This window comes from Gadus morhua, chromosome 11, assembly GCF_902167405.1.
Source record: "Gadus morhua chromosome 11, gadMor3.0, whole genome shotgun sequence".
In the NCBI taxonomy this organism is placed as follows: domain Eukaryota; kingdom Metazoa; phylum Chordata; class Actinopteri; order Gadiformes; family Gadidae; genus Gadus; species Gadus morhua.
The window spans coordinates 24,559,587-24,581,248 of NC_044058.1; the positions used below are offsets into that span (position 1 = coordinate 24,559,587).

At 44.4% G+C, this 21,662-nt stretch overlaps 4 protein-coding genes across 4 annotated transcripts; 3 read left to right on the forward strand and 1 right to left on the reverse strand.

Moving 5' to 3' along the window:
* The first annotated feature begins 402 nt into the window (after window positions 1–402).
* Window positions 403–2,962, forward strand: ccno (cyclin O). Its single transcript, XM_030370947.1, has 3 exons — window positions 403–1,025; window positions 1,238–1,423; window positions 1,715–2,962. Exons 1-3 carry the CDS (start codon window positions 570–572, stop codon window positions 2,384–2,386), a joined length of 1,314 nt encoding a protein of 437 aa, XP_030226807.1. The 5' UTR covers window positions 403–569; the 3' UTR covers window positions 2,387–2,962.
* A 709-nt stretch (window positions 2,963–3,671) lies between these two features.
* Window positions 3,672–6,397, forward strand: mcidas (multiciliate differentiation and DNA synthesis associated cell cycle protein). The gene is made up of 7 exons (XM_030370887.1): window positions 3,672–3,779; window positions 3,875–3,950; window positions 4,066–4,145; window positions 4,639–4,699; window positions 4,812–5,044; window positions 5,305–5,415; window positions 5,558–6,397. The coding sequence occupies exons 1-7, from the start codon at window positions 3,702–3,704 to the stop codon at window positions 6,011–6,013; spliced, it is 1,095 nt and encodes a 364-aa protein (XP_030226747.1). The 5' UTR covers window positions 3,672–3,701; the 3' UTR covers window positions 6,014–6,397.
* Window positions 6,398–9,084: 2,687 nt separating this feature from the next.
* Window positions 9,085–20,019, forward strand: LOC115554389 (cell division cycle protein 20 homolog B). Its single transcript, XM_030371093.1, has 12 exons — window positions 9,085–9,356; window positions 12,116–12,344; window positions 12,543–12,655; window positions 12,840–12,885; window positions 13,156–13,275; window positions 13,929–14,164; window positions 14,388–14,488; window positions 14,811–15,057; window positions 15,445–15,570; window positions 15,889–16,015; window positions 16,178–18,222; window positions 18,735–20,019. The coding sequence occupies exons 1-11, from the start codon at window positions 9,183–9,185 to the stop codon at window positions 16,276–16,278; spliced, it is 1,620 nt and encodes a 539-aa protein (XP_030226953.1). The 5' UTR covers window positions 9,085–9,182; the 3' UTR covers window positions 16,279–18,222; window positions 18,735–20,019.
* Window positions 10,557–12,163, reverse strand: gpx8 (glutathione peroxidase 8 (putative)). Its single transcript, XM_030371092.1, has 3 exons — window positions 11,732–12,163; window positions 11,314–11,575; window positions 10,557–11,121 (listed from the first exon to the last, which is right to left on the reverse strand). Exons 1-3 carry the CDS (start codon window positions 11,936–11,938, stop codon window positions 10,958–10,960), a joined length of 633 nt encoding a protein of 210 aa, XP_030226952.1. The 5' UTR covers window positions 11,939–12,163; the 3' UTR covers window positions 10,557–10,957.
* Window positions 20,020–21,662: the final 1,643 nt, after the last annotated feature.

Genomic DNA, 21,662 nt, shown 5'->3' on the forward strand with positions numbered 1-21,662 from the left:
TATATATTAAAAAAAAATAAAGGGGGAAATTATTCTCGGCCGAAATGGTTTTATTGTGGAATGTTGAATAGTTTAGTCAGGTTATTTAACATGCGGGTATGACTTGGTTGCCAAAAGCAATGTTCATACTGTAGCCTACTTTTAAATAAATATTCTCACAAAGATTAACATCTCTACATTTGTACCTTGCCAATAGTTGGCTACTGTGCAATTTCAGCAGCAGCAGTATGGTTGTGGTAGTGGGAAGTGAATACAGCTTATTGTGTGACATAGATTTTATTTGTATCGATTGCAAACACGCTGCAGGTATGCAAGAAACAATTGTTGGATTTAAGCGATGCGCCCTAGAAGAGCTTTGTGGCTAGCATTGCCCTGGACGAATGCAGTTAAGCCACAGTACGTCGCTCATAAAAACAGGAGGATTTGGCAGCAGTCTACCTGATTTCTCAACTGCGGTCACAACTCAAAACTAATGAGTTCGTTGCCCCGGCAACGCCGGGCACGCTGCTCGGTGTGAGACTGCGAGCGGGCTGAACCCCGGGAAAGCGTCACGTGTCATTGAATGGGTAATGGTAGGGCCCGGGTGTGGATTACACATCGGCAGTCCAGCCAGCGCATGCAGACGGGGCCAACACATTTTTTTTCTTTCTAAAAAAAAAAAGGATAAGAAAATGGTGTCAATGGCGAACAACACACCTAACGCGACTCCTGCGGTAGTTTGCAAACAATCGCCGAAAAATTACCGTAGTGCATTTCAAAACAAAACTCGCTCGCCGATTCAAAAGAAAGAAAAGAGACACAGAAAACAGACAATCACGTCGAGACTGAGCGATTCAGGTATCGAGGAGGATTTAAGCGCCCAGAGCCCTGTTGGGACTGTTGTATTATCAGGTGAGGGTCCGTCTTCCACGGGACAGCTCGGCCTGCTCACCTGGCACCAGCACTACGGGAGCGTCGGGTACAAGATACAGAAGGACAACGAGACGCAGTTCCATCTACCCAAGTGCTTGGCGCGCCAGCCACAGGTGGGCCAAGACGCTAAAATAGTGTGATGTTAGACGATGTTTTGTGATATATTTTGAGCAGTTATTGTTCCACTGTACTGTAATAATATAGCCTATAAGCTTATTTTGTCCTTCGTACAATGAAATTACAAATAACAAAATTATGTTAGAACCAGAATATCCCATGCAGTCTAGATATTAACTGTACTGTGTCATTGACTGTGTCCATGCAGGTGACTCCAGAGGCGCGCTGTAAGCTGGTGAGCTGGCTCATCCCTGTGCACAAGTACTTCCGCCTGTCCTTCGAGTGCTGCTGCCTAGCAGTGAACATCATGGACCGGTTCCTGGCGTCTACGGCTGTTGCTGCTGACTGCTTCCAGCTCCTGGGGGTCACCGCTCTGCTACTAGCTAGTAAACAGGTGTGTGTGCATGATTTTGCGCGTGTTGTTGATGCACTTCACCCTCCCTATCTAATCGTATTCATCTTCCATCTCCCCCTCACCCCTAGCCCCCTAATCCTTCCACAGACCCACTAACCCTCAACCCTAACTATTAAACTAACCCTAACCCATTTACCCCTGACCCCTATCCCCTGACCTCCTATCCTTTCACCCCTGACCCCTTACCTGCCGAACCCTAATCCCCTAGCCCCATAAGCCTGAACCTCTTCCCCCTAAGTGTTACCCGCTAACCCCTGACCCCTCCCCTAGGTGGAGGTGTTCTCCCCGCGGATCAGCCAGCTCCTGGGCCTGTGTTGCCATGCCTTCTCCAAGCAGCAGCTCTGCAACCTGGAGTGCCTCATCCTGCTGCGGCTCCGCTTCCGCCTGGCCGCCCCCACCCTGGCCTTCTTCCTGGAGTACAACATCCTCTGCAGTGAGGCCGTCGGCGCGGGCAGCGGGTCACCGTCGGCCCGCTGGGAGATGAGACGCTCCCCGCGACGCAGCGACCTCGCCAGGAGGATATGCGAGCTGAGTCTGGCGGACTACGCCTTCAACAGGTACCTGCCCTCCCTGACGGCCGTGTGCGCGATGAGACTCTCCCTAGAGCTCCTGGCGGCCGGGGGGCAGCCGGAAGAACCCAACGCGCGCATGAGCTGCACACATGACCTCATCCAGTCAGAGAAGGGGACACTCTCGGGGACGTCTGAGGGCGAGCTCTCAGAGGGTGAGCAGTTATGGATGGACTGCACGCCTGACGAGTCGGGCGACGGCCCCGGGCACTCAGCGGAGGGCTTTGGGCCAGAGGAGCCGGGCCCCCTGTCGGGGGGTCTGGACGGCAGGACCAGCCGCAGACAGAACCTCGCCCTGGAGTGCACAGAGAACTTGAAGCTGTTGGTGTCGCTCAACCGAGAGACGATACAGGCAATGTTGACGACGTCATGAGATCGATGCGTCTCACGATGTCAACGCGGCGATCCAGTATTTCAATTATTAATCATGTTAAACCTTAGGAAATGAGGAAATACACTGCAGTCTCAATGTTTACAGACATCTGAGGGAGGCTTTATGAAGTAAAGGATATTTTGTTGTGTTGAAATATCCATATACCTCATAGATGTTTTCGTAATCGTTGATGTGAGTTTGAATAGCTTTTGTTCTAGAGTTGTTGAATTTATTTATTTTCTATACAATTTGGTTAACCATTCATGAATTTTGTAGTTTTGTATGCAAATCCCAATTATGAAAATTCAATAAATGAAATGTAATGCAATAAAAGACTGAGAGCCTATCGCTTCACTTGAATGTTATTAATGAAACTAAATAGCATTTCAAGAAAAATAATATGTTCATGTTATTGTGATCGAGTAAATAAAAATAAATCCAGAGGGGAGGTTGGGGTTGAAGAAAAATAAGTAAACTTTTTATTTTCAAATATTGGTGCAAGCGATATCTCATTCTGATTTTCTCATGCTCTGAATATTTAGCATTTTAGTGTTTGTTGTATTGGCTACTGCATAGACGTCCAATAATGTTTATCCTATTAGTAGCCATTGTCATGTCATGTTACCAATGCATATTTTGTCAAATAAAGTCATGTTACGTCAATAATGTATCAATCCACGTTTATTCAAAAAAAAAAAAAAAATATATATATATAGACAGAAATGCATACAGACTAGAGCTGTCAAACTGACGACCACACAGGTGCATTCAGCGTCGAGGGCCAAACAGACACGCTCGTGTTTGCGTACAAACAGACATTTGTCACGATTGTTTGTCGAACTGTCTGCAGTAATTGCTCTTTGCCATTTCCTTTTCCTATTCGTAATCAATCGAGGTCATGCACTTTAAACAAATAGTAAATCAACATTAACGCACACGTTGCCGATGAAGCCTATCCCTTAATAACAAACGTCTTCCTTACGAAATTCATTCGCATAGCGCGCCAACATTTGTCACCAAAAATGTGTTCCCTAAGCGCACGGCGGTGAGTGGCACCTGGTGTAGTGGCGCGACTTTGCGCGGTCCCACTCCACACCGGACCAGGAAAACCGTTATGCTGCACACATATCTCCGAGGACGCACACACACTTACTCCCTGGAGACGCATTCAAACACGCTGATTGGCCTGAAAACGTGGGGCCGCGGCACTCAGCCACATGAACCGGGAAAATGTCGACTATATTAACTTTAAAAAACACCATTTACTTCCCCAGTCGTCCTCCGGTTCTCTGTCGCAACACACTGATTTATTAAGATGCAAAAGGAGAGAAAATCACTTGGCAGCATTTGCCCGAACAAAATGGGACCACTTTGCAGGAGAGCAAAGAAAAAGGTATGCTACAGGGCTTCATCTTCTCTCCATCGGCATATCTTGAATGAAACAACGATTGCTATTATATTGTTGCTGAGATGCTGTTTTACTCGCAGGGTATGGTGTTGATGCCGAGGAGCAGCAGTCCGGAGCCAGTGTTCGTCGACAAGATGCAATGCGTCGTAGAGCAAGGTAAACAAACACAAAAGCCATGTGTCTCACAAGAAGCATATATGCTGTTCTGATGCATTGAATAGGAAATGCGTAGGACTAATTATCGACTAACATTGGGTGTCTTCTTCTACAGCATTTGCAACAATTGCATGGGATGATCTGGATGATTGCGCATCTGTCCTGCACATGGAGAGTGACTCTCTTGGCTCACAGGTATGGACAATTTCCTTTGGTAAATAATAATTACATAATTATGACGAGATATTTCTTATAGAAAAGGGCGGTGAGAGTGTTGGATGCTAAACGGACGTAGTTGAAAAAAAGTGGAAGTAGACGAGGTTAATGTTTGACGCGTGACACGGAGTGATGGCATTCTGCACGTATCGCAGCGCAGCGTGCTCGTGCCACGTTTCCCCTAATTCGTTCGACCTCACAAGTTATGTCAACAAACTGCCTTAAAGGCTCAATTCATCAGACGGTCAAAAGAAACACTCTTGTTTCCGACTGCGTGACCACACGACAAGACTAATTCCACAATGGAAAGCAAGGCGTTTTTCACCAGAGATCTTCATTACTGCTCTTGGTCCTTGTGGGATTATCAGGTAGAGTTAAAATAGAGCATGAATGTTTCTGTGACAACAATGTTTTGCCGTTTGGCAGTATGTTTCATATTGGACTCAAATTAAGTGTTTCTTCTCATCCACAGGTGAACGAGTCCGATGGAGATGAGCAATACTTTGGAGAGTATGCGCTCGATTTCATGGCAGGTGAGAGGAAGAACCGTGGACCGAAGCACCCTTTCAGTGGTAGCAGCAGTTGCTGCAGTAGTAAGTAGAAGGTATACAAATCACTGATTCATCCATTGTCGTTCTCCCTCAGAGTCTCCTGGTACATTGGATAGCAGCCTATCTCCGGTGGAGCTGGTCCCCTTCCAGGGCTGCATCATCCCCCCTCTCACCCCTCGACAAGACTCCCCTCCTCAGGACAGCCCCACAGCTGCCCCCCACTCCCCGGAGCTGGGCCACCACAGTGCCCAGGATGGAGCTACCTGGAGGGGCATGGCCAAGCACCAAGGCTGGCTCTTAGACCACTCTGCACAAGTCAACCATCGGGTAAATAGTGGTTATAATGATGAATAAATGAATTGCTTTGAATTTTTAACATTTATGATGAATGTATTCATCATAAATGTCCTTCAGCTATTTTCCATTCATCTTTTGCACAAAACAAAACATATCGTGCTCATATTGGATTAAAATAGGCCGTAAGCCGGCAGTTGTGGACCGTCTACGCAGAGAGAGAACGCCCACATTGTGCAGAGTTGTTGACAATCTGAATGCTGAAACAAGTACTTTTCTGACTTGCCCTCCAGCTCCACGAGACTCTTCATAGTAAACAGGAAGAGGTGGAGTCTCTGCAAGAGAGGAACGTTCACCTGAGAGAGCTGGCCAGCCGAGCCAAGCACCTGGCCTTAGTGCTGGAGGTGAGAATCTGCTCCCAAAACCCTCAACACGTATCAGTCCACTCCGTGACTTAACCCTCATGCCAAACGAGAATCATCCATATACATCACCCCTATTAAACCATTAAACATACCGTGTGTGTTACTGCTCTTCCTCTCCCAGAGGCTGATGACAGTCAGTGGGCCCTATATACACGAGCCGGCGCTTCCTTCCTGTGACAAAAGCTCCAGCAGTCCCCACAAGAGGCGGCGTCTGAGCGAGGACGCAGACGGTGAAGGTGTGCCTTCGGGCTCGGTGGAGGACATCCTGAGGGACATGAGCACACGCTGCAACGCCGTCCTCCACGGCAGCGGCGCCGTTGGCCCCGGAGAGCCGCAGGCCTCCGACCGCGTGTGCATGTACGGGGCCTTTGCAGGCCTGCAGACCTCCGTCGCCGAGGGCTCCGGAGGCGCCGGCGTGAGCACGGACGGAACCGACTCGGGCTGCGACTCGTCCTTCAGAACGTCCATTCAGGACCACTGCACCATAAAGACCCAGGTGTTTCCCCATGGACATGCTTTCACATCAAGGACTCAGACCGGCGGATATCGTTTTCGCTGGGTACCCAACCAGAGCTGAGACTAGACAGTTTAAGCCAAGATATGGCAAGACATCCAAATGTATCCATTATACGAGGTCGGGGCCTTAAGTGTAACGTAAGGCTGCAGAGAAATGGAGCCATGGCACGCGGAGAGAGTGGGTGGGCAACTACTTATGGGGTTTCTAATAAGCTGCCATTATTTCTGTAAATGATTCAACAAGCTCTTTCTGAGGTAGCCTGCTAAGCTAACAACTCAGAGCTGTCACTCAGCCAAGTAAATATTACTGCCTAAGCATTTGTTTACATTGTGTTCCTGCTTACATACCTCACATGTTGCAATCCTTCAGGGCACACATTTAACAACACTGACAAACAATGGCGCACGCAACAATGTCATGAATTTCTCACTCTGTATTATTTTATTTTTTTCAAATAAATTATATATTTTTAGATATGCTTGTATCGTGTCTCCTTTTTTATTAACAAGGAAGACTGGTGTTGAATCTGAACAAAGGAATTGCTGGAAATCAATAACATCGCTAGCATTTGGTTGACATAAAGTTTATTCCTTTGTACCAAACAATTGTCTAAGGTAATACTAGTTGTCTAGTGTTTATTTGCTTCTTGGGCGTCTTGTCCTTTTCAATTTAGAAAACTTTTTGATTGATTTTATGCTTCAGCTAAGGGTTGATTACGATTTTCTCCAGGAACAGTTCGCACCACTAAATGCCAGTCCTGTCATACTAATAGTTGGTATTATATTGCAAGTGGTAGAAGTAAGTAAAGAACAAGCAAGAGCATTGAGGAATTATACCTAAACTAATACAGAGAGGAAGTGACCCTCTGACCTTTGCATAACCTTTCCCTTTCTTGTGACGTGAGCTGTGGTTCGGATGACAGAGGCCGACCAGAAGACCCTCATTCAGACACCTGTTTAAACGCACTCACTCACTCTGTTTACCTGAGGGCTCACAGGACGCAGTCCCTTTTACTTGACGCTACAGTACTGCTGTCTCTGAGGTGACTTGACACGCCACTGATGAAGAAAAGAAGACGCTATTCATTGACAGGCCATTCATTTTAATGTTTGAACACTTTCATTTGCAGTCATTGTAAGTCTGTGTGATGGAGCTCATTCAAAACATGATGTATTGTACCCACACTGGACATACAGAACCAAACCAGCTTGAGAATCCCTGCATTCATTTCGGTTGAATTCTAATTGATTTGATGTTCCTGTTTACATCGTATTAAAAGACATAGTGATAACAGCACTGCCTTGTCCTGTGGCGATGTGTGTATAATCAAGGGAACTTAAAAAATAGACACATAATCTGAACTAAATCATCACAGAATAAGCGATAGATGTGCTGATGTTAATATTATAATTATGAATATAACCAGTATTTTACAGTGGAATCTAATAATCTATTAATAAATATAATAATTATAGGCTATATTCAGTAATTTTGGTCCTATTTGATATAAGGCAATTTAATCCAAGAATATGCTTACATATAGCCTAGAGGCCTACCATTACCAAGTTATCTGCTGAATAGGTAGACCTACATGCACATCAAATTGATCCTAAATCCAACATTTAATGTGAGAGCAACGGATTTCCACGTGTACTGCTGGTTGTCGGCTAAGTAGTGATCAACTGCCTTTGTTATGCGTGCCGTTGGTCCTAAAGATACCTACCGTTAACGGTCAGAACCTTGTTACCAAGGATAAGCAAACAAGACGCTTGGTAAAGCAGGGAACCTCAGCCTGGCTACGTGGGCGCGTCTCGAGGCACTGAAACACATTCTTTTCTCATTGGCTAAACACTGGCTAATGAAAATGGGGAGCCCTTTGATGGGCTTTGTTTAAGCTCCCTGTGTGCGAATGACACATTTGACCAGTTAAGCTACCGCCAAACCTCGGGGAATAATGCGCGAAGAGAACAAAAATATTGAAACAACAGACCCTACATTTCTATGGAGACTAATACTAAAAAACTGTTTGTCTAAATGCACCCCAGCGAGGCAAATGGTTTTGCCTCGCCTCTTTGGACTTTACCATGCCATTTTGCTTTTTCAAAATTAATAATAAAAAAAATAATAATCAATTAATATTATGCCTACAAATGACCAGGCTACGGGGGCTGTGTGTGTGTGTGTGTGTGTGTGTGTGTGTGTGTGTGTGTGTGTGTGTGTGTGTGTGTGTGTGTGTGTGTGTGTGTGTGTGTGTGTGTGTGTGTGTGTGTGTGTGTGTGTGTGTGTGTGTGTGTGTGTGTGTGTGTGTGGGTGGGTGCCGGGGGGGCCGGGACGTTGTCCCACCTTAAAGCCTGATAAACGAAGCCCATTTCTGCGTGTTCTCGGCCCTGTGACATGGGAAGCATCTGTTAATTATCATCGAGTGCAGCACCTGTTAGGGAGGGCCAGGCACGAGCTCTGGGTGGTAGTGCATATGGAAGTGGCAGGTGGCGAAACTCCGTCCCTCTCGCGCCGTTCAACCCACTTAGCGCCATAGGCCACTAGACGTGCACCAAAGGGTAGAATTGCCCGCGGAAACATAAGACCTATAGCTCACCAACCACAAACGTTTTGCTACTGGCACCAAAAAAGTCACCTATAATTACAATCAAATAATAACAGGACCAAACACATGCCACATTGGTAATGTAACAAATAACTGTGACAATAACAAGTGAGCAGGTCGACTAAATGATTATGACTGATTGTGATTTTTTTATTATATATTTTTGATTTATAAATAATAAAAGTACACTTCATCGTATTGGTTATGATATTAATGTTGGTATGTTCTCAATCCAAATCGACTTGAAATAAAAAAAAGTGTTGCCACCTGCTAAAAAAGCAGCCACAATTAAAACTCCATTATGATTGTTTGGCATGCGTCCTGTTACATGACACCGATGACAAATCTAACTTTGTTGCGTTGCTTTCATTTTCCAAGTTAGTTTCCAGGGGAACTCACAACACTAAGAAAATCACAGAACACACAATCCCCCCATTAAAGCCCTTGAACCACCAATGGCGTGCCTCGAGGTGCGCTTCCCGCGCTGCAGTCCGCCCGGGGCGCTTATTTAGGGGCAGATATCGCCCACGAGAAGGCAGAGCAGGTGCGCATGGCATGTCATGCGCAACCAAGTGTGTTGATAATGCAGGCCGTGCATTTCACTTTAGAGTATAGGCCTATTGCATGGGGATTCTTCCGTCAACAACTTTATATTCGGACTTTTGGGTGGGAACCAAGGACTTGTTGAAATCTCCCTTCTCCTGTTGGGATGGGAAGAAGAAAATAAACCTAAGGATGCTTCTCGGAGAATTTGTAGAAAAGAGGAAACACTGTCCCTTGGAGTTGTCCGCCCAGAAGGTGAGGGTCTACATTCTATATAAACACCACACCGCAGTATAATAATGGACTCAATACTTCTAGGATGGAGTGTATGTTGTAGCACTGGAGCAGTGCTTGGCAGCGGTCAGACACTCCTTGTTGCCTTTGCCGACGCATCATTTGTTAAAACACTTCAATTTTTTGAATCCCATGATCAATCAAATCCCAGTAAGATCTGTAAGTCCGTCTTGAAAACAATAACGTCTGTGCAGCTGTATGGAATCACTTGGTCAATTTATGTTCTATTTTTTAAGTTGTGGCTGGTTTGGAGGCAGTGCAATGTTAGTTGACGTATTATTGGTCAATTAACAATGCTCTGGATCCTGACTTGCTACCTGAGACTACATCACACTATTTATACGTTTTCAAGTCCCCCTATTATGCTCACGACAACGTTTGAGGCCTATCAGGCCTTCTGCATATCTCAGTCACACGTAAAAATGTGCAACTAAGGACGTATCTGATCTGATGCGTTGAGTTCAGTTAAGACATGTCCGCGGTCTTTCAACTGCAAAAGCCAGTTGAGGGAGTGAAGGGACTGGTCCAGGAAGCAGTGCTGAGATTGGGTCGGCTGGAAGGCAGTGTCTTGTTAGCTGGTTTGTTGTGTGTTTGCCAGCTTACCTGCTACTGCCCTCCTACTATCCATGGAAACCAGTAAGGTGCTGTCTCCTCCCACTGAGGCCACTCCGATTTCAACTGGTTATGAGGAGGAACACTTCATATTGAACAACAGTCCTTTTACAATGAAAAATATGCAACGCTTGAAATGAGATTTGCTCTATTTGTTATAGAAATCTAATAAAAACTCTACCAAATGACTATACATACAATGTCGGTCAATGTTTTTTGTTGGTTGTATTTAGAATTTCTAGTTCTATATTCTTCGTATTATCTATCTTTAATGCCACAAGATAAGATTTTTTTTTTTAAATGTCATTTTTACAATAAAAAAATGAAATAGCATGAATTTCTATTCTTAATAAGATTTACATTTTCACTAGTCAGATTGACTGGATGTCTGTGGTTCGATCCCCAACGACACAGCAAGGCAACACACCAGACCTCCACCTCAAGGTCAGATCTGGTGCACAGAGATGCATCGATCAATCATGTCAATTGACACCTATGATAGATAGATAAAGTCTGAAAATCGGTCAAAATGCAGACTAGAAGAGATCATAAGAGACTAACAGAAATGTGTTTTATTAATTCGAATAAGCTCCACTCGGCATGGACATCTTCAAAGGTTCTCCCGGTCCAAATGTAGTCAGCTATACTGTGTGTACAAAGTGGTTATAGGAGATGGGGATGAGCACATGGTTAGGTGAACACTGAGACGTGTGTCTGAGCACCTCTTCACCGTTGCAATCAGCACAATAAACATATGCACATCCAGATTGTTCTTGTTGATGCTTTCAACATGACCGCTGAGAACCCTTTGACACATTTCCGTGCTACTGGTTTGAGTCTAGCACACTTCTAGGTTCCTCAGCACTAGGACTATTTCTTTGTCTGGAAATACACTCTTTCAAATATGTCCACTCCACTCGGGTGTCATTCAAAGGAGTACAAAAAAAGTGTCACAGTTCAACTCTTTTCTTGAGAATAATGTCGCGCACCAATGCCACGGCATCTTGACGCACGCTCTCCATGGGCTCCTCCGTTCGCCAGAATCGAACCACTTTCCCCTCCGGACTGACCAGAAACTTCCAGAAGTTCCACTTTGGGCTTTTCTTTGCAGATTCTGAGAAAAAAAAACGTTCAACATTGGTTACCAATAATATTTTATATTGTATATATTTATATTATATATAGGCCTATAGCGCAAACCATCGCAGCCGGTCCAGGCCTAAATGCCATTAGAATGACACAACTCAATGCAATGATAAACACCGAAAAATGTTAGACTCATGGTAAATAAACGCCCTAAACTGACCTGTGAGGAATTTAAAAGCAGGATCAGCCTCGGAGCCCATTATTTTGATCTTGCTGAAGAAGGGGAAGGTCACGCCATAGGTGGACTTGGCGAATGCTTCGATCTCCCGGGTGCCCCACGGCTCGGTGAGGCCAAACTGCCCACAAGGAAACGCCAGCACGTTAAAGTGAGACGTGCCCAACTCTCGGTGGAGCTCTTGCAGTGAACGGTAGTTCTCCTCCGTCTGCTCGCTCTGACTCGCCACGTTGACAACCAACGACGCCTGTGCAGAACATAATAATAACATGTCTGTTACCCAACATCGTCCACACTCGGCTATTGATCACATCTATCTGTGTTCTGAACGTACAATGTGTGATGATGAACTGAACAGTTAAAGCATGTCGACTAAAATAGTTGGAAGCAGGGTCCAACTTACTTTTCCACGGTACCTCTCCAAGGAAACGGTTCTCCCCTTTGCGTCTTTGACTTCGAAAGAATAAAAATCCTTTGGTTTCCTCGGCGTAAACAATTTGGTCTGAAGAAGAAATAAACAGCCAACGCCAACTGTCATGCTTAAAAGGACCGTGTACCTATTTACTTTGACTTTAGACGACTTCGTAGGGTAGCCCCCCAGAGCCTCCATGTTGGAGGAGTAAATCTCCTTAAAAAAAAGGGGCTTTACGTCATATTGCAGCGAGCCTGTTCGGGATCAGATTTCACATGCTATGACCTCGTAAATTAGCTGTACTTCCTAAATCAAAGTACTATCTAACTATGTATCAACAAACATTTTTCATTGTATCCTTTCGTTTTATTTTAGATAAATAATCCACCATCGAATCACGCGTGTTACAAACGTTTCCGGAGAAGAATTTGTCGGGGTCACGGAAGTGATGGAGCACCGCTGGCCAGTACTCCGTTAGCCACTGGGCGGTGCTGTTCTCCCTGCTATGAGTTTGACACAGTCCGTCAAAGGTTGGCCATGGACTCTCCACCGAGGGATTCAACAACAGAAACAACACAAGACGTCACAAATAAAAGTCTGCAAGGTGTTTTAATATAATTTATTTCCTTTCATTATTTAATATACAGGCAATAATGATATAAATTTATATTTATATTGTATATATTATATAAATTACATATTGATATTATATATTGAGTACAATGTATTTTTTTCCGCTCATAAAATGCATAAATTATACAAAACACAAAACAAAACAAATAAAGAAAACCAATGCGTCTAGGTGCAGAGGTGGAAGTTGAAGCTGATTTGAAGAGTCGTACTGACAAACCACCTATCCCGCCACCCGTCTTCTCTATACGAAGCAGGCCCGAAACAAGCAATGCCACAAGGAAGGTGTGTGCAGAAGATTGAGAGAGCTAATTTGATAACATGACGATAACGATGATGATGATGATGATGATGATGATGATGATGAGGAGGATGAGGATGAGGATGATGATGATGATGATGATGATGATGATGATGATGATGATGATGATGACAACCACAAAAACAACACTAACACAATTTTTCACAGGGCTGGCTGTGGGCTGTAGCAGAAGAGGGAAACACAAACACTGATGGTAATCTTGCACTGCACTGCACACACATGCGTGCAGACACAAACAAACACCTCACACCCTCTCTAACATGCACAGACTCACACACACACTCCTTCAAACAGGCACCCACAGATTCACACACACACACACACACACACACACACACACACACACACACACACACACACACACACACACACACACACACACACACACACACACACACACAATCATGCACACAGTACATCAGTCTATCAAAAGTAAGAAAAACAGGTTTATGTTCTATTGCAGGATGGAACCAAAATGGCGGTACTCCCCTCCAGCCCTTTGCAGTACTGAGTCGAGAGTCTCTTGAGCCACAGAGCAAGGCGGCCATGAAATTAGCTGCTCCCTCGCTGCTCAACGACTACTGTAAGAGACCAGTGCCAGGCTGCTTTGTCATGTCACCTGTCCTTGCACCCGACCATAATACACACACCATGTTCTTTTAGAACGATCTGGGCAATCATACACATCTCACGTTACTTTGAAACTGCCTTGCACCGAGCCATAGTACACAAGCCATGTTCCTTTAAAACTGTCCCTGCACTAGACCATAATACACACACTGTTCCTTAAAAATAAGCCTTGAAATTGACGATTGGTCTACGTAAGGTGTGCTTTATTAATCCCAGGAGGTAAATTAGGTTGATATACCGTGGGTAAAACCGGTCAACAGTTCGCATTGTCTTGTTTATGACACAGCAGTTTTTGGGAGTGTTTCTCTGCTTCTCAAAGTCCCACACCATAGTTTCAGTGGTCTGACTGAAAAATAATGTAGAATTACCGCAGAACCAAACCGAAATGAGAGTTCATCTTCAACAAGCAGGAAATGTAATTGAGGGCCACTGTTAGTCACTCATTCCTACCAAAGAGACTCTTGAGACCCATGACACAAACATACCCCCACACTACCAAACACCGATTGTATATTCAAACAATACGTGTTTTGAGGTTATTCAATTGGGTACAAACACATGTGTGTACTGGGTTTATTTTCCTTTTTTCAATCTCTCTCTTTACAGACTCAAACCTCCTGGCCAGTAGCTGCACTGGTTTGATCGCCCTGGCCCTGGGCTCCGACGTCTATCTGTGGAACTCAGAAACACAGTCCCTGGAGGGGCACGTGCATCCAGCACAAGGCCCAGCCCCACACAGCCTGCCTGGGAGGGCCGGTCGGCCGAGGCAGCCCGTCTCCTCTCTCTGCTGGAGTGCAGACGGCAGACTGCTAAGCATCGGGACCAGGCAGGGGCTGATAAAGGTTAGATCATTCCGCACGTCAAAGCACTTTTACAAACCTTGTTCTAAAAGGGGGCTGCATATATATAGTGTATTTTTCTTATTCTCCTCCTTATTGCAACTAGAATATGCACAATCATCTTCGGTAGCAGGGTACGTAAGGGGCTGGCTTGTAAACTGACTTCTGAAAGTGGTTTGTGGTCATCTGGTGTCAACCTTGTGACGTGTTTTTGTCTCTTGTGACTGTTCAGCTGTGGGATGTAGAGACAAAGATCACCCTGGGGTGTTTGAGGCCGCATCTGTCCGGGGTGGGCGCGCTTTCCTGGAAGCAGAACCTTCTCAGCAGGTTAGCGTATTTGTGTGCACGTGTGTCGATGCATGTGTATGGTGCGCGTGTGTACCTATGAACCTGAGACAGATTGTGTTTTACTTTTCGTCTTTCTTCTTTTGACCATATCCTATCACAGTTACGATGCGGCAAATGTTTTAGCTCAAAAACTTTCTCTGAAACCAATTCTGTCACCTAGACGCTGCACTAAGATAGTCATTCAAAGAGACTTCTTTTGCTCGTTGTTATTTGTTACAGTTTCCTGACTGTGTCACATGGTGAGGTTTCACAATAATCACATCATCACCATATGTTCCCCCCCCCTCCGACATGGATGAAGTGGGTCTGTTCTGGGACGCATCCACCACCACGACCCGCGGGTCCCCACTGCCCTGGTGGGCGCGGCGGACCAGCAGGGCGGCGTGTGCAGCCTGCAGTGGTCCCCCGGAGAGGACCGGCTGGCCAGCGGCTCCAAGGACGGCCGTCTCTCCGTCTGGGACGGGGACGTCGCGGCGGCGGCGGCGAGCCAGACGGCCAAGCCGCTGCGACCTCCCCTGGTGACGATGAAGCAGCCCAGCGCCGTCAAGGTGAGGCCCCCCGGGAGGAGAACCAGAGGCACCCGGGGAGCCGGCTGGCCGAGTCCTGACTTGCTTTTGGTTTTGTTTTTTATATCTACGTGGTCATAACAATAAAACTAGTTTTTTTTTTACTTCTGCCTTCAAAGATGTGCGTTTTAGCTTGAGTGGATATTCCTTCTCTGTTCCCCCGCTGCATGTGTGTAATGAGGTAGCCCATGCTAATGATGATTAAAGCGTGAAACAATGATGAATACACCTCTTTTTGGTGGGATTCATAAACTTAGTTCATACATATCTCTCTGAATGCGTGTGGGGTTGTCTGTATGTGTGTGTGTGTGTGTGTGTGTGTGTGTGTGCGCGTGTGTTGTGTATCCAAACATATTTATGTGTGCACAGGCGATGGGATGGTGTCCGTGGCAACGGCATGTGATTGCTACAGGAGGAGGCTGGCGGGACGGAGAGCTGAGAATATGGGACACCCAATCAGCCTCATGTGTCAACTCTTACGCAACAAACTCCCAGGTAGACACATGAGACATGAGGCAATATAAAACCAAGTTTGTGGATGATTCTGGGCTTCCACTTGCCACATACATTAGTGTGTATTGGTGTATATGTATACAGAGATTGGTGAAGACTTCCAGGAAAAACTTTGATTAACTTGCTCCTATCCAGACCATTGCCTCTGTATTGTGTATAGACATATTTTCTGCATATTTTTGTAGTTTTACTTTTCTGTTCTCAATTGCTATTGAATTTCCCAGATAGGATCGAAAAAGTAGCATCTTTACCTTATCTGAATCAACATTCAATTTAATGCAGCTGAGCGATTCTCTTCAGATCTGTTCCCTGCTGTGGGCGGAGGAGAAAAGGTCACTGGTGTGTGGTCACGGTCTCCCCCACCACAACATCAGCTGCTGGGCTGCTGACAATCCAACCTCCCTGAACAGGAGCCACCAGCTGAAAGGTAGGGAAATCCTGCTCCGTGTTCCGATCGACAGCCCAGACCCACTAATGGTTTGTTTCAGGGTCCTAGTTGGACATTTGGTGGATGAGACCTCTTCTGAGGTAAGGTATCCAAAACTCAGTGAGGAATCAAAAAACACACTTTTATTGTTTGTTCTTCCAGGTCACACAGACCGAGTCCTGCACTTGGCCATGAGTCCAGCCTCTGCTTCCAGGCTTTTCTCTGCCGGAGCAGACGAACGTGTTCACGTCTGGAGCCTGTAGACCACTAGGCACACAGCTCTTCCCCTGAGGGGAGAGCTCACTGTCGAGGAGGCAGACCTCAAACTGCATGGCACTACTGGGCCTTCTGTTGACACAAGTACTTTATTATTGGAGCTGACTTAACGAAACCATACTTCCAAGCATCGACTGCAACACTTGAAAGTATATCACATGGATACAAACTAATTTGCTAAGGGCATGCACAAGATAAAGTGTATGCCTCCCTGCTTTGGAACACAAGCAGGAAGGCTAAGCTAAGATAATCGGTATCATGCTGTGGGAGATGTGGAACCACATGAACCAGACTGGAACATGCAAAGTCTGACCAGAAGAACCTCTCTCGGGAGGTCCAAACCAAGAACCCCATGGTGCGGGCCTTGCAGAGCTCATTTATAGTGGAAGGGTTCTTTTTTTTGTGATACATTTTTTATTTTATGAATTATACAACAAACGGATAGACATATAGAAAACAATTAGGCATATGCGCAAATAAGACAACATACTACATTTGACCTAAACAAAAATAAGACAACATACACCAATAAGACATAAACGCAAATAAGACAACATATGACATTAAACTCTTACACGTACACAAATGAGACAACACACAGCATTCATCAACACGCACCCCCCCCCCTGACAAATGGATGCTATTTATTATCTGTACATAAACAATTACGTGTGGTCATAAGCGATAAAGCAATTTATTTTGTTGTTTTGTATTTTTTGTAATGTTCTAATTAGTCAAAATAAACTCTGTACTCTCGTACTCGTAAAATAATGTGTGTTTGAAGGGTGCTATATAAATCAACCTGCCTTGCTAAAGCTTGTCCTTGTCTTTCATAGACCAGGAAATACCATTTAGAAAAAAAAAAACCTACATCATGATGTTGGTGTGATAACAAAGGATGTTTGTGTGTGTGTGTGTGTGTGTGTGTGTGTGTGTGTGTGTGTGTGTGTGTGTGTGTGTGTGTGTGTGTGTGTGCGTGTGGTGTGTGTGTGTGTGTGTGTGTGTGTGTATAGGTGCGTGTGTTTGTGAGTGTGTGTCTGTGTGTGTCTTAACGAGCCCACTGTTTCTGATGTGATTCGTGTTTTAGGAAAGGGGGGTGCGTGTTATCCCCACGGTTACGACCCACTCCAACTATATGATACTTTTTAGTACCCTTGTTGTGTAACTGTTATGAGCATTACAATAAGCAATGTTGTATAACACATGCCTGTCAGTTGGCGTTTCAAATTAGGCGAACAACGTCGACTGGGACGCAACTGTGACGCAAAACGTAGAAAAACAGAGAAACTCGACTAGCCAAGCCGCAGGACCCTGAACAATCCAAAGGCCCCGACTCCGGCTAAAATGTTACCGTTACTGCGGTAACAGCGATAAAATGGCATAGAATACTTTCTTTACGATTATATAGGACAAATAACCACGTGCTGCTGTTATACATTTACCTGTGTTGTCTGGGAAAGAGATAAAGCCATGAAAGCCTTTTTTTTTTTTGGTATAGTGTGTTTTTGATGTTTCTCTGTACATGTAAAGCACGAAATGAAATTTGTGTTCGAAGGGTGCAATATGAATGAACCTGCCTCGCTACAGACTTGTCCTGCCTTATATCATTGCACGTCTTTGTTGACTCTTCGTGTCCGATTGTGAGTTGAGTGTCCTTGACCAGGAAATGCCTTTCAGAAAATAAACAAACATCCTGCTGTGGGTGTGATATTATTGGATGTATTTCTGAATTATGCTTAGATAGCATCAGATTCTCGATGGATAAGGATGTCAGAACTTTGGTTGCATGCTGAGTGCAAAATTATACTTTGCTTGCGTGCGTCCATACATCACCTCCCCCCACCAAGACGGGATCGCCACTGCATATAACTGTGCATGTGATTAGTGGAGGACACACCACAGCTGCCTTATCTCTGGTTTTAGAATCTCACGTGAGTAGATAAGAAAAATGAACATCACATGGTCTCGGCGGCTTTTCTCACTCTGCGATAGCTCCGATGCAACTCTATTTCCATTCAGTGATTTCTTAGAATTCTTAATTTAAAACTCAATATTGATGCTGTTGCTATGTTTGCACTCCAATTAGAAATATTTGATTGTATAAAATTGTTACAACAAATTATCTGAACAATTCCACCAGTGCATTACAGAAGAGAAGAGAGTACCTAACAACTAGTGACTAAGATCATGAACAAATCCTCACTCCAATACCTCTGATTGAGGTATTGGACCGTTCTTTTTTTGAGGGTACAAAAATGTTTCTAGAATAAAGCCACAAAAACGTCTGTAAGAAGCTATGAAGAGATGTGTTCATGCTCTCATATAAAATTCAGTACTTGGTTGGATATGGTCTGGTCTCGATATGTTTAATACAATGTACGTGGCTTGTCTAGATAAAGCACATACTCTTGTTTTTTGTTTTTTTCTCTTGTTATGCTGACAGGATTGCAGCGGCACTGCTGTTCAGCCAGTTAACTAACCCATCTTACCAAGTAACCAACCCATCTCACCAGGTGATCAGATGTGGTCACTGCTGTTCAGCCAGATAACCAACCCATCTCACCAGGTGATCAGATGTGGTCACTGCTGTTCAGCCAGGTAACCAACCCATCTCACCAGGTAACCAACCCATCTCACCAGGTGATCAGATGTGGTCACTGCTGTTCAGCCAGGTAACCAACCCATCTCACCAGGTAACCAACCCATCTCACCAGGTGATCAGATGTGGTCACTGCTGTTCAGCCAGGTAACCAACCCATCTCACCAGGTAACCAACCCATCTCACCAGGTGACCAGATGTGGTCACTGCTGTTCAGCCAGGTAACCAACCCATCTCACCAGGTAACCAACCCATCTCACCAGGTGACCAGATGTGGTCACTGCTGTTCAGCCAGGTAACCAACCCATCTCACCGGGTAACCAACCCATCTCACCAGGTGACCAGATGTGGTCACTGCTGTTCAGCCAGGTAACCAACCCATCTCACCGGGTAACCAACCCATCCCACCAGGTGATCAGATGTGGTCACTGCTGTTCAGCCAGGTAACCAACCCATCTCCCCAGGTGACCAGATGTGGTCACTGCTGTTCAGCCAGGTAACCAACCCATCTCACCGGGTAACCAACCCATCCCACCAGGTGATCAGATGTGGTCACTGCTGTTCAGCCAGGTAACCAACCCATCTCCCCAGGTGACCAGATGTGGTCACTGCTGTTCAGCCAGGTAACCAACCCATCTCCCCAGGTAACCAGATGTGGTCATGCTTATTGGTTGATCCCCATGAAATGTCATCAGTTGTGATAAAGGCCCCTGTCAAAGGTAATCACCACGGTTAGAACAGCCTATAGCGGACCACTTGATTCAAGATGCTAGCTGGGTGGGGAAAAGGAATATTGCCGTTAGAGGAATAAGGCCAAATGTTTGCTTTCTAACAACAAATATATGTTTTGATAAAATTTGATCACTCTTTCAATGTATCAAAATCACAATACATTCAACTTGAGATGGACATATGTCATATTTATGATCGTAATTTAAACTTCAATAGTTAGAGTTTCATTCATTTTTAAATCATTTTCAAACATGACTTTTATGGTGCATTTTAATAAGGGCCAGAGTAGGCTACTTTGTAATTTGTGTTGTATTATGTAGAAATATCGACCAAACGATTGTTCAATAGAGAGGAGGCCAGGGATCACCTCTTTTGTACCCTACACCAAAGACCAGGTTGTTTGGTGCATCCCAAAACAAATCATATGTTTTCCTTTTACAAACCATATACTAGCTACACTTACGTGCAAATGCTTCACCTATTTTAACATCTGTGGAGGTATGCATACACTAGTAGCTGTTATAATGCAGTGTATATTTTTGCCCGTTAACCAACAAGAAGATAAGGTTCTGGTTTGAATGTCTTTCAATGGGAGGGCAGGATTCTGAAGTTGACTAAGTAGACCTATATATGAATGTTAACCACGTTAAATTCTCTTTGGGATTATAATAGTAGTATTCTATGAGCCAAACCTACGTTTGGTAGGCTTGCATTCGTTATTATAATTCTACTTTATGCTTATATTTTTGCCCTACAGTGTAGGCTAAGGGCTGACACTAAGATTGAAGCCATTAATGCTTTAAGAGTAAGGCAGGAAGAATTGAGAAATGAGAACGACTTTTGGATGGATTTAGAACAAAAGTCATAGAAATTAGCACTGTATATTTACATTCATTTTTTTTATCATCAACAATGTTTAATGTTCCCTGACTGTTGTAACTCTGTCTTGCTTGGATTTTAATAAGTTTATGCAAGATAAAGAGATTCCTCATTATTTTTGTTAGGTTTGCTGTTTTAATAAAGCACGGTTATGGTATTAGTTATTAGTTATTATGCCAATATCAAACACACATGCAGTCACGTTGGCGCCTGCATGTCTACATCCAGGTGTCAGCACCTTTTCTCTTTGTGGTTGGACCACAACCTTTGCAATCGCTGTAAAAGAAAACGCAGAAACGAGCTATGGCGTGTTCATAACTTCATTAATATGAAAGAGTGTTTTAAAAGATACTAAGAGGCCTTAGTCATACAGGAAGTGACCTTTTGCCCCAGACTTGAAAAACGGTGTTCACACATCTCCATCCCACAGAAATGGGTAACTAGAATGGCTGGCTGTCTTAGGACCATTTCATCTACAGTTGGAGGTCATGCCCCATGTCATTCTTGACTCAAATCATTTAGGCTCACAATAATGTTGTTTTATTAACATCTTCCTGTGACCTCTCAGGGAGGGATTACATCACCTCAGGTCGGTCTGGAACAACCAAATTGATAATCCTGTATGTCCTTTATGCCCTCTTCCATATGAAAAAAATACCCCATGTCTTTTGCTCATTCCCAAATGCAACAGAACCCTAGATCACCCACCAAATATGTACCTTCCGGTTGGGTTATAGCCTCCAAACATTTCGAAAAAGATATCTATAACTTCATAATAGATATCTACAACGTCATTTTGACTAGTCGTAACACCAGTTAGAGATATCTACAACGTCATTTTAACTAGTCGTAACTCCAGTTAGAGATATCTACAACGTCATTTTAACTAGTCGTAACTCCAGTTATAGATATCTACAACGTCATTTCGCCTAGTCAAAACTTTTTAAGATATCTGAAAAGGGACATGTAGATATCTTGAATTGAGGTCAATTAAAGATATCTTGAACTGGAATTATGACTAGTCAGAATCAAATTGTAGATATCTCAAACTGGAATTACAGATATCGACAATTCAGTTGCAGATATCCGTAATTCACAAAGTGGATATCTGCAATGAGAAACCCCATAGACATGAATGGCGAAAATGACGTCATTTCGCCC